The sequence below is a fragment of the Microtus ochrogaster genome, chromosome 8 (assembly GCF_000317375.1).
Source record: "Microtus ochrogaster isolate Prairie Vole_2 chromosome 8, MicOch1.0, whole genome shotgun sequence".
NCBI classification, from domain to species: domain Eukaryota; kingdom Metazoa; phylum Chordata; class Mammalia; order Rodentia; family Cricetidae; genus Microtus; species Microtus ochrogaster.
The window spans coordinates 23,677,265-23,688,547 of record NC_022015.1 but is presented as its reverse complement, the minus strand read 5'-3'; the positions used below and the strand labels follow the sequence as shown (position 1 = coordinate 23,688,547).

The following is an 11,283-nucleotide window of genomic DNA, read 5'->3' as shown; positions in this document are numbered from 1 at the left end:
GGAGGGAGTGTGTGTGTGTGTGTGTGTGTGTGTGTGTGTGTGTGTGTGTGTGTGTGGAGTGGGGTTCAGTAAACTCATGAATCACTGGTCCAGCTCTCCCCAGCTACAAGAGGGCATTGGACCCCACTGGAGTTGTAGTTTACAGGCTGTTGTGAGCCACCCAATGTGGATTCTAGGAACAAAACTTGGTCCTCTGGAAGAGCAGCAAGTGCTCTTAACCTCTGAGCCATCTTTCCAACCTCTGAAAGCACTTTTTGTGTGAGAACGTGTTATTGGGAACAAACCAAGGCCCTCACACATTCAAGGAAAACACTTGGCCACTGAGCCTTTATTTCAAAATTTGTGTTTTAGTTTTGACACAGCTCATACTAAATTGCTCAGGCTGGTCTTCATTCTTTATCAAAGTTGCCCTTGAACGTCCTGCTTCAGCCTTTTGAGAGTTTGGTTACAGGCATATGCCACCAAACCCGGATCTAGAAGCACTGTTTTTAACCCAGGTTTTTCTGAGCAAGGTACTATATGGAGACATATGACAGCCACTGCATGTTTTAAACCCAGACACATAAAATGGTCAATAATGAATGTTTTTGAAAAGGAAACAAGAGGAAATAACAAAGAAAGTTCCTATTTTGCTGTCAAATGCTACAGTCTGAACTTGCTACACGTATATGCTGAAACTTTAAAAGTCATTCTGGCACCATTTTACATATTAATTTTAGAAACAATTTTTTTTTTTGAGACAGGGTTTCCCAGTCAGTCCTGGAACTTGCTCTGTAGCCCATGCTGGCCTTGAACTCATAGAGATATACCCGCCTCTGCATCCTAAGTGCCAGGATTAAAAGCATATACCACCACACCTGGCTATAGTCCCTTTTCTTGATAAAGACTGGCTAGTCTAAATCTAAATATTCTAAGATAAGAATGCTCAGGGTGGCATGGCCACAGCATAGGCTTTCACTCAGTGCAAGTAGGAGCATCATCATCAAAATCAATGTGACAAGACAGAAAGACTGTTCTGGTGGTTAAATCTGACCTAGAACAGCCTAAAAAATCAGAAATTTAGGTCAAACTTTAAATACAGATGTTCCTATCATCATACTTTCACAGTAAATGTATGAAAACTCTGTAAATAAATGTGTAGTCACAAAAGATCAGAACTTGAGAAACAGCCACACATGGAGTGAGTGTAGTGTAATTCTAAAATGTTTGCAGAGATGGCCTTTTGTTTGTCTGATTGATTTTTGAGACAGAAGCTCACTACACAGCCCTGGCTGGCCACAGATTCACCAGGATCCACTGGCCTCTGCCTCCTGAATGCCTTGAACTGTGATTAAAGGCAAGAGCCACCAGACTTAGTAATTGCCAAATAACTTTTAATGACACAGGAAAAATGACAAAATAGGAAAACAAGCAAGATTTTATACATTTACTATATGGCCTTGCTTGCTGTAAGAATCAGTGCTTAGATGTGGAAGTATGTGTATTTTATAAACTATCATTTTCTTAACTTTTCTGAAATAAGCAATGAGCCAAAACAAATGCTCTTTCCAATAATTTCATTTATATACTTGAGGCCTCCATTTTTATAAAGTTAAAAAAAATATTAAAAACACAGAAAGAAAATACACTTGAAGGCACACTGCTAAAATATAAACAAAACAGCACTTCCTTTCTTGCAAATGTGACTTTGATCGATATCACTAATTCCTAACACAATAACCCCCATTTCTAAATATATACCCCACCACCAGCCACCACCTGACATCTTTCAATAAGCTGGTAAATTACACTTGTCAAAACAGACAAGGTTTATCTATATTTATTTCACCTATGAATGTTATTAACTGCTTGTAAGACAATCTATAATCTCCAAGTGTCTTACCTGCACATAAAAAGTTCGAGAAGTCGTTACAATTTCAAACAGGTTGTCCCTCATCATTATGTCACTGTTATGAAAAACAATAATCCAGTTGCATGTAAATCAGTTTTGACAGTTTCTCCTTCAGCTGTTTACTCGATACCAAATATGTGTCATTAAATGTTTAGAGAGAAAACACTAACTTAACAAAGCCATATTATCTTTTCTCAGTTTTGATTACAATTCATTTAGAGAAGAATCATAAAGCAACTTTAGAGTCTAAGCGCTTACAGTTTATTCAATTCAGCATGGTACAGCTGGTGCAGCTCCTTGTGACAACCTGTTCTCTGCACCTTTGAAATACTAAAAATGATTTCTCATAATTTTTCCTTTGCATTAATGAGCTACTTCTGAAATGTCATTTATAAATGAGTAATTTGTAGTTCTCAAATAAAAGATCACAATATCTTACAGTTTAAAAAACAAAACTGCAGCATATCTCAACCAGTTTAAAATTCTCACAATGAGAAGCACATGCTGAGAGTTGAACCAGGGGAGGTGTTGGTCTTCAAACTGCCGTGCCAGCGCCAGGCAGTCCCTTACCTTTGCTTACACTCTTGGACTTTATGAACTTCTTTAAGTGGTATTACCCGCAGAGGTTCCTTTTCCTGGCAAAAAAGCAAAGAGACACAGGACATTTCAGGTCAATCTCAAACACAACTGCACCTTCTAAAACCCGCAGCAGCAGGACAGCTCTATGGCCTTACACACACAGCTGTTTCAGTCTCTGGTCTCAATGACAGTTGCTAAGCAGCAGCAGACTTGGTCATGGTGGACCATGAGGACCAGTAAGTGATCTATTTCCTCTTTTGGAATGCCATCTTGACATCAACAGCACCGTGCAGCAAGCCTAGCTTTGCTATAAGCCTGTGCACATGTGTCTGAATACACACTTAGGGAGCACCTGCAGGTAAGGTAAAGACATGGTGTATCTATACTACTGGGTACTTGCATTTAACTTCTAAAACAGAGTTTCCATGATCATGGCACAGTTATGAAGCTCGGACCTCGGCATCTTTGCAGTATGACCACAATCCACAGGCCACATTCTGATCTTACAAGTTATCCCATGGGTGTCCATCATGGCAGAAGACAAGTTGACATATTTTCTGTCCAAGATTCAGAGTCTATGGCAGACTTGCTTCACTGTCCCTTCTCTTCGTCTCCTTTACTTCAGAGCAGTTACTTCTTTGGTCTTCTGTGATCTTGCAGAGCTGTAAATCGCCCACTTATTTCACAGACTGTACCCCGGCCTGGGTCTGTCTGATGTTTATTCATTCTGATGCGTAGGCCACATGCTTCTAGAAGGAAACCACAGCACTGACTACTTCTCAGCCATCCCTATCAGGAGGTGCACGGTGTGGACTTGACCAACTGCTGGTACATGACTCATATTGGTCATCACTGAGACATTTGGAGCCTATGCAGTACTCGATTTTCCAACATAATTTCCCCACCAGTTTTACCAAATATTAAGGATTCTTACCTGAAATCATTACTGACATAAATGCCTGCCAAATGGTGATTTTTTTTCCTAATATCACTCACATACATATCAACCTGGAATTTAAAGAAACACTATTTTCTCTGGGAAGATCTGTGATCTTTCTCAGCCACAGCCTCGTGATTAATGAGCACTATCAGTGCAGTGAACATCTGTATTTCCCTGATCCTGAGTGACACTGAATACTGTTACACAGTAGTGCTAAGGCTCTAACCCCAAGGCCTCGGATACACTGGGTATACATGCTACCATTTAGCTCCACACTCAGCTTAATTTCTTTCTAAATGAGTTTTTTGTATTTTCTGTTTCTTTCCATACCAGTATTTTCCCTCAATTTTCTGTCTCTCTCTGAACCATGAGACAACCACAACTTTACAAAAAGACTAAGAACATGGCCACTTCAAGCTGAGCTGCTGCTCTAGTCTGCTACCTAAGTCCTCACGTTATGGGCATCGCAGTCAGCAAGTGGACTCCACTTTGTCTTACAAGGCAGGAATGCTCACTCGCTGTCTCTCTTTTCCTTTAGGATCAAGAGTTCTCACTCCTGTAGAATGAGGACTGTAGAATCCTGCAGATCACAGCAGTTACTTTATTTTGTAGATTGTCCCCTCCCTCGGATGTGGCTACTGTCACCTGGTGACTAAACTCAGACTATACACCTTCAACAGGAGCAGCACAAAACTGATGCTGTGTTTTCTTCAGGCTATCCTGTCAGGTGATAAGTGGTTTCAACATCTTCACCACCAATGAAGTTCACTGAACCTGGTTGTCTGATGGAAGTGGTGTCTGCCAGCCTTCACTGTACAGCTGCTCTCTTCCCTCTGGGCTCAGTGTTTATTTCACAGACTGATCTCCCTCTTATTTAAGCATCTTGTCCCTCACTGTAATTACATGAACTCAGTCACCACCCAGTCATTGAGTCATATGGATATATGGGCTGTAATATATTATAATCATTATGTATTCTGATACTCTCACTGTCCATAATCTGGTGAGGGGATTGTTTGTAAAGTAGTTTCTGGGTGATTATCATTTTCTCAGCATGTCCTTGCTTTCTGACATAAGATATTCCAGGCTTATCTTGCATTTATTTCTCTTGCCCAGGTATAGAATCTGCTATTTCTCCATGGAGTCCAGGATTCTTTCAGGGGGAAGGTACACTCATATGCACTCACATGAGGATATAATACTTGTCTGGGACTATGTTTGTTGAGTTATAGCAAGAATCCATGATTTTATACCAAGAACCTTGGTTTCTAGGTTTTATTATCCTTCATATATTTCCTCATTTTATCAACAAGTATTGTATGACCATTCTCATCTCTGTCACTATCCACGTCCTGTGCATTCTGTCCTCTCTGCCTCCTCATCACATGTGGGCTCTGACTGTCTACGCCAGCTTATACAGATTGCTTCTGCCATTGTACCCCACAACAGTTTCCTAAAAGAACTGACACTTACGACAAATCTTAAAATACTCCTAATATAGCAGCTACTGTCCATGAATAACTATAAATTTAAATTACTAAAATGAAGTAAAATTAGTTTTAATTTTAAAATGAAATAAATTCAGCTCCTTATACACTGTTTATCACCAGCACTCAAAAGTCACATGTATCCTGCATGTATACAACAGTCCCACACTTTTGAAGAAGAGGCAGAGAATTTCATTAATTTATGCAATAATCTACTGAAAGATTTAGGCTACATGACTTTTTTTTTTTTTTAGCCTGGTCTACAGAGCTAGTTCCAGGACAGGCTCCAAAGCCACAGAGAAACCCTGTCTCAAAAAACCAAAATAAATAAATAAATAAATAGTACATTACTCAAATGGAGGGAGGAAGGGCTCAATCTTTGATTCTGACTTCAAAACACGACAAAAATATCTCAAATGAAACAACCTAAGAGCTGATCTAAAACAGGCAAAGAAAGGGCTAAGAAAAAGAAGGGCAGGGAAGGCAGACATGCAGAGGGCTGAATGCCGCTTTTAGAGGATTCCTTTTACCACCTCTTCCAATCCTCTCTGACAGAGATTTACATCTAGGGGGCTGACAATTTTAGATCCATCAAAATGTAATGTTTCCTTGAAGATATGGCAGTTTTATTTAAAACACGTTAAAGAAAAATGTGACTAACCAAATGCATTACAACCAAGCAGACTGAAATACAGATGCCCTCAGAACCAGAACATTTGAAAATCAAAACAGCATACAAGCATACATTCACTACAGTGTAACTTGCCAAGCATTTGAAAGCATATTTATGAAGTAACTACATACCAGTTCAGATTTGAAGTAGCCTATTGTATTTTCATCCAATTGAAAATATCTTCTTTTCCAGTTCTTCATCTACCAGAGAAGACACAGACATAGGCTTCAAAGAATGTCCAATGTTAATCACCCCTAATCGTACCAGTAAGAACCCACAATCAGAAACACTAAGCACACAGAAACAACAGACTTCCCCCAAGGGAGGTGATAATTGGCACCTCTTCCTGTTAAACAGCCCATGAATGACGGTCTCAGCCTTGGGCAGCTCACTCTCAAGAGTTTATGAATGACTCTGGCATTTCAAATTCTTTTTTAAATTTATTTCTTTTTATTTTATGTGTATTGGTGTTTTTGCTGGCATGTATGTGTGAGGATACCAGATCCCCTGGAACTGGAGTTATAGACAGTTGTGAGCTCCCATGTGGGTGCTGAGAACTGAGCTCAGGTCCTCTGGAAGAGTAGTAAGTGTTCTTAACTGCTGAGCCAACTTTCCAGCCCCTCAGATTTTCAAAATATTTATTTATTTTATATGTATGAGTACTCTATCTGCATGTATAACTTTATGCCGAAGAGGGCATCAGATGCCACTATAGATGATTGTGATCCACCATGTGGATGCTGGGAATTGAACTCGGGACTTCTGGAAGAGCAGTCAGTGCTCTTAATTACTGAGCCATCTCCCCAGCACGATCACTAACAGTAGAAAAGAAAAAAAGTACTCCCTTCATTTCTTGCCAGCCCAGCCTACAAGGTAAAGATCAGCATGGGAAATGTTATTAACTCATCAGGTTTCTCTATCTATAACATGCATTTCAAGTACTTCATACATAACAGGTCAGCAATAAATACAGAGCAGAACAAAACCATACAGAAAATGTTTAGTACACTTTCATATGAATATTTCTGTCAATTTTTTTAGTACCTGAAATTATCTGTAAATAGTGTTGGAGAGATGGCTCAACAGTTAGAATGCTTTTCCAAAAGACCCAGGTCCAATTCCTAACACCCACACAGCAGCTCACAACTGTCTCTAAGTCCAGTCCCAGGAGATCCTACACCCTCTTCTGGCCTCCTCTAGCACTGCATACACATGGTAAACACATATACACATAAAATAAAATAGATTAAAAAAAATCTCAAAAAAAAATTAAGGAAAAAAAATGTGCAAATTTTTCGTGTCCTGAGAGTCTCAAGATTTAGTTCATACAGAATAAATAAACTGATAAAACAAAACAAACATCAGCTGAATTGTGGTAGCATAGCACACCTTTAATCCCAGAATCTGGAGGCATTGAGAGGCAGATCTCTGAGTTCAAGGCCAGCAGCCTGGTCTACAGAGAGTTCCAGGACAGCCAGGGTTACACAGAGAAACCCTGTCTCAAAAAAATCAAAACAAACAAATAAAACCAAACAAAAAACGCCCAAGATTTTGCTATATAGCCCAAGCTAACCTAGAACTTTCTTTCCTTCCCTCCTCAGTTTCCCAAATGCTAGGATTTTATGTGTGAATCACAGCACCTGGTAGAAAAGTATCTGGAGCGTTAGAATACCAGTAGATATGTTTATTTTATAGAAATTTCCTCCCACACCGGGCAATGGTGGTGCACACTTTTAATCCCAGCACTCAGGAGGCAGAGACAGGGAGATCTCCGTAAATTTGAGGCCAACCTGGTCTACCAGAGCGAGTTTCAGGACAGGCTCCAAAGCTATGGAGAAACCCTGTCTCGAAAAACCAAACAAACAAAACAAAAAGAAAGAAAGAAATTTCCTCCCATGACGCTGATTATGGGGACAACCTATACTCACCTGTGATGCCTCTTTAGCACCTGGAATTGTGCAAAAAGCTACATCTCTCATTTATCCCTTTCAAAAACCACAGACCATAGGTTTTATAAAAATAGCTTTCTCACATAAAGTAAAACTGGAAGTCTGAGAGATTAAGTAGCCCAACCTCAGAGCTGTCTGCTAACAGCCACTCCTGGTACTTCCGCTTCTCCTGAGGCTCTATACTTGACCATCTCTGATGATGTAGGAAATCAACAGAACTTTCTGGGGGTTAAGATGGCTCAGCAGGTAAAGTCACTTGCCTAAATTTAAGCCTTGGAATCCAAGTGAAGGTGGAAGACCAGAACTGATAAAGTTGTCTTCTGCTCTCAAAGCATAAAACACTGTACTCATGCTCCCCTCCCTCCCTCATATATGCACACACATATACAAACTAAAGTTTTTTTAAATAAAAAACAAACAAGAAATCCTTTCTATCACAAACCTAAACTTGGGAAAGCTCACTTACACTAAATATAGGAGAAAATAAGCATTAACTTACCCAGCAGTGTAAAGACCAAGGAAATAACTGTGATGAATGATAAACATGGAGCAACCCCTTTCTACCCCTCCCAGCAACAGACTGCTCTGCACTCCGGGCCTTTCAAACATAAAGCACACAACTTGATTCTGACTTGCAAGCTTGCTGGCACATGACCTCCCCAACTTCACAGGTATGGTTAAGCTACTCACCACTGCTCCTTGCTTCACACAATATCCAGCTTTGATAACTGCACTGTCTGGAGGTGGCTTAGGAGTAAAGTAAGGAAGATGGCTTTGGGACCGTTTCAAATTGTTTCTGTCAATAATTTCACCACATTCATTTACTTCTTCTTTCTAAAATGAAGCCAAAGAAATTATTTTCTTGCTTTAAAACACACTTTAATGTTATCTTAGAAAATCTTAAAATCGGTGACACTCAATCACAACTTTCTTGATCAAACCACAAACATCCACTTTTATTGTTTTGCAAACTCCTGACTTCAGGTGTTTCTTGGGGTGGGCTTTTTTATATGGAAATTATTTAAACAGATCTATGGGAAGTTACAATAAATATAAAAAGTAGCAGAGGTCTTGTAAACCCTTTAACCGAATTCTTTCCAAAGAGGAAGTATGTATTTCTAAGGTAGATTACCCAAACCAAGCATCCATAAGCTTTATTCATAAGCTTTATTGTAAGTATCCATGTATAGGTCTTTGTGTGAGCATAATTACCCACTTCTTTAGGATAAACGCCGGAGAATACATACTAGCCTAGAGAGCAACTGCAAGTTTATTTATAAAAGGATGACAACAAGCCAGACGATGATGGCACACGCCTTTAATCCCAGCACTCGGGAGGCAGAGGCAGGCGGATCTCTGTGAGTTCGAGACCAGCCTGGTCTACAGAGCGAGTTCCAGAGCCACACAGAAACCCTGTCTCAAAAAAAAAAAAAAAAAAAAAAAAAAAAAAGGATGACAACAAGAAAACTACCACACCAAATTGTTTCTTCAGAGTGACTGAACTGTTTTATTTACATCTCCACCAGCAATGGATGAAAGGCCCAAGCATCTTTGCTTAGGTATAATATTTCACTAGGTTCTTAATTCAATTTCTTTTCTAAGGGCTACATATAGTGGCAATCTATCTTTCCTAGTGCCTATTAATACATATATCATTTTTTGTGAAATGTTTGTTTATGAATTTCATCTACTTTTAAGGAATTTTTGGTTGGTTAATTATTGGGTTTTGAGAGTTCTTTCTGTAGATAAAAGTCCTTGGTTGAATAGGTAGGTATCTTGTAGACTTTTCTTCTAATCTTTTTTTTTAAATTGGAGAAATAGTTTCTATGTAGCCCTGGCTAACTTACTTACTCTATAGACCAGGCTGGCCTCAAACTCAGAGACCTGCTTCCGCCTCCCAAGGGCTGGGATTAAAAAAAAAGTGTATACAACCACCTGGCTGGCTAGTCTATCTTTTCTATTCATCCTCTGAACAGGGTCTTTCACAAAACATGCATTTGAAATACTGATGATGTGCAATTATTAGTCTTCTCCTTTTACAGATAATGGGCTTCATGTCAACTCTAAAAGCTCTTTGCCTAATCCTTGACCTGCAGTTTTTCCCATGCTCACTCCTGGAAGTGCTATAGGGTTTTTTGTATTGTTTTGTGGGTTTTTTTTTTTGTGTGTGTGTGTGCTATTGTTTTATGAGTTTTTTAATTTAAATTAATTACTTTTTAAAAGATTTGTTTATTTATTATGTATACAACATTCTGCCTCCATGTATGCCTGCACGTCAGAAGAGGGTGCCAAATCTCATTACAGATGGTTGTGAGCCACCACGTGGTTGCTGGGAATTGAACTCAGGACCTCTGGAAGAGCAGCCAGTGCTCTTAACCACTGAACTATCTCTCCAACCCTGTCTTATGTTTTAAAGTTCAGTGATGACAAATCCTTAACCATACCCAAGACTTCCTGATTATTTACAACATCCACAAACTACAACACCACAAATAAATCAGTCACATTTTTAAAACTCAAAAGAACAATTAAGTCTGAACTATCAGGCTTATGAGGTATTTTCAACCCGTTCTACATTTAAACAGGTCAACAATACTAATTAAATACTTAATAATTATCCAATAGATTCTGAATAAATTAACTATCCAAATCAGATTTAGTTAACATTTTCTTGATTCTATGGTGTGAGAGGTCCTTCTGTCTATGTGTTGCTCTTATTGATTAATGAATAAAGAAACTGCCTTGGCTTGTTGATAGGTCAGAACTTAGGTAGGCGGGGAAAATTGGACTGAATGCTGGGGGAAAGAAGGCAGAATCAGGAAGATGCCATGGAGCCACCGGAGATAGCCATGCTGAAACTTTGCTGGTAGGCCCCGACCTCGTGGTAATACTCAGATTAATAGAGATATGTTAAATTAAAATGTAAGAACTAGCCAATAAAAAGTTAGAGCTAAGGGGCCAAGCAGTGTTTTAAATAATACAGTTTTATATGATTATTTCAGGGCCCAGCTAGCTGGGACTAACAAGTGGGACCACTTCCTACAATTCTATATTGTCTAAATGTTACTTTGTATTTTTGTTTGTTAAGACAGGGTTTCTTTGTGTAGCCCTGGCTATCCTAGAACTCACTCTGTAGACCAGGCTAGCTTGGAACTCACAGAGATCCACCTGCCTCTGCTTCCTGAGCATTAAAGGAACTAGCACAGGGATTAAAGACAATGGGGCACCACCACTGCCTTCACTACTTTGTAATTTTAAATTCTGTATTACAATAAAACAGTCGCATCATTTTAAATCTTTTAAAAATGCCATCTTCTATAGAATCTATTCTACAATAGCCACACAAACTGCAATAGTGTCTTAACAAACTTATCCAATAGCCAACACCAGTCAGCATGGGAGAAAGTTCAGCCCAGCTAGTCATCAATCACAAGTTTAGCAAGCTAAAATCATTACTTTTTGAAAAAGCAACACCACACACACACCTTTCTCCCTAATTTTTTTTAATTCAACTTTGAACAACAACAAAAGTAACTGTAAACTCCCCTTAAAGCAGAGATTGGTATTGTTAAATATCCTTATAAAGCACAGAAAAAGATATTCAAGTTAGTTTATTGATGTTATAAGATTTCTTCCTACTAATCACACTCACTTGGCACAAGGCTTGAAAAAATATGGTATCTTGTTAAAATTTTGAAAGGCTATGCCGCGTGGTGGTGGTGGTGGTGGTGGTGGTGGTGGTGGTGGTGGTGGTGGTGGTGGTG

General features: G+C 39.1%; 1 protein-coding gene across 8 annotated transcripts in view; it reads right to left on the bottom strand.

Annotated features, from left to right (window-relative positions):
- The window catches only part of Plekha1 (pleckstrin homology domain containing A1), a 55,911-nt gene that overhangs the window by 5,830 nt on the left and 38,798 nt on the right, over window positions 1–11,283 (bottom strand). For all 8 annotated transcript variants that reach the window (XM_026781345.1, XM_005351378.2, XM_013347962.2 and 5 more), the window contains exons 7-10: window positions 8,210–8,353; window positions 5,702–5,770; window positions 2,462–2,526; window positions 1,883–1,946 (exon numbers count right to left, since the gene is read on the bottom strand). In XM_026781345.1, the coding sequence (XP_026637146.1) occupies window positions 1,883–1,946; window positions 2,462–2,526; window positions 5,702–5,770; window positions 8,210–8,353 (342 nt within the window). The remainder of the gene's footprint in view (window positions 1–1,882; window positions 1,947–2,461; window positions 2,527–5,701; window positions 5,771–8,209; window positions 8,354–11,283) is intronic.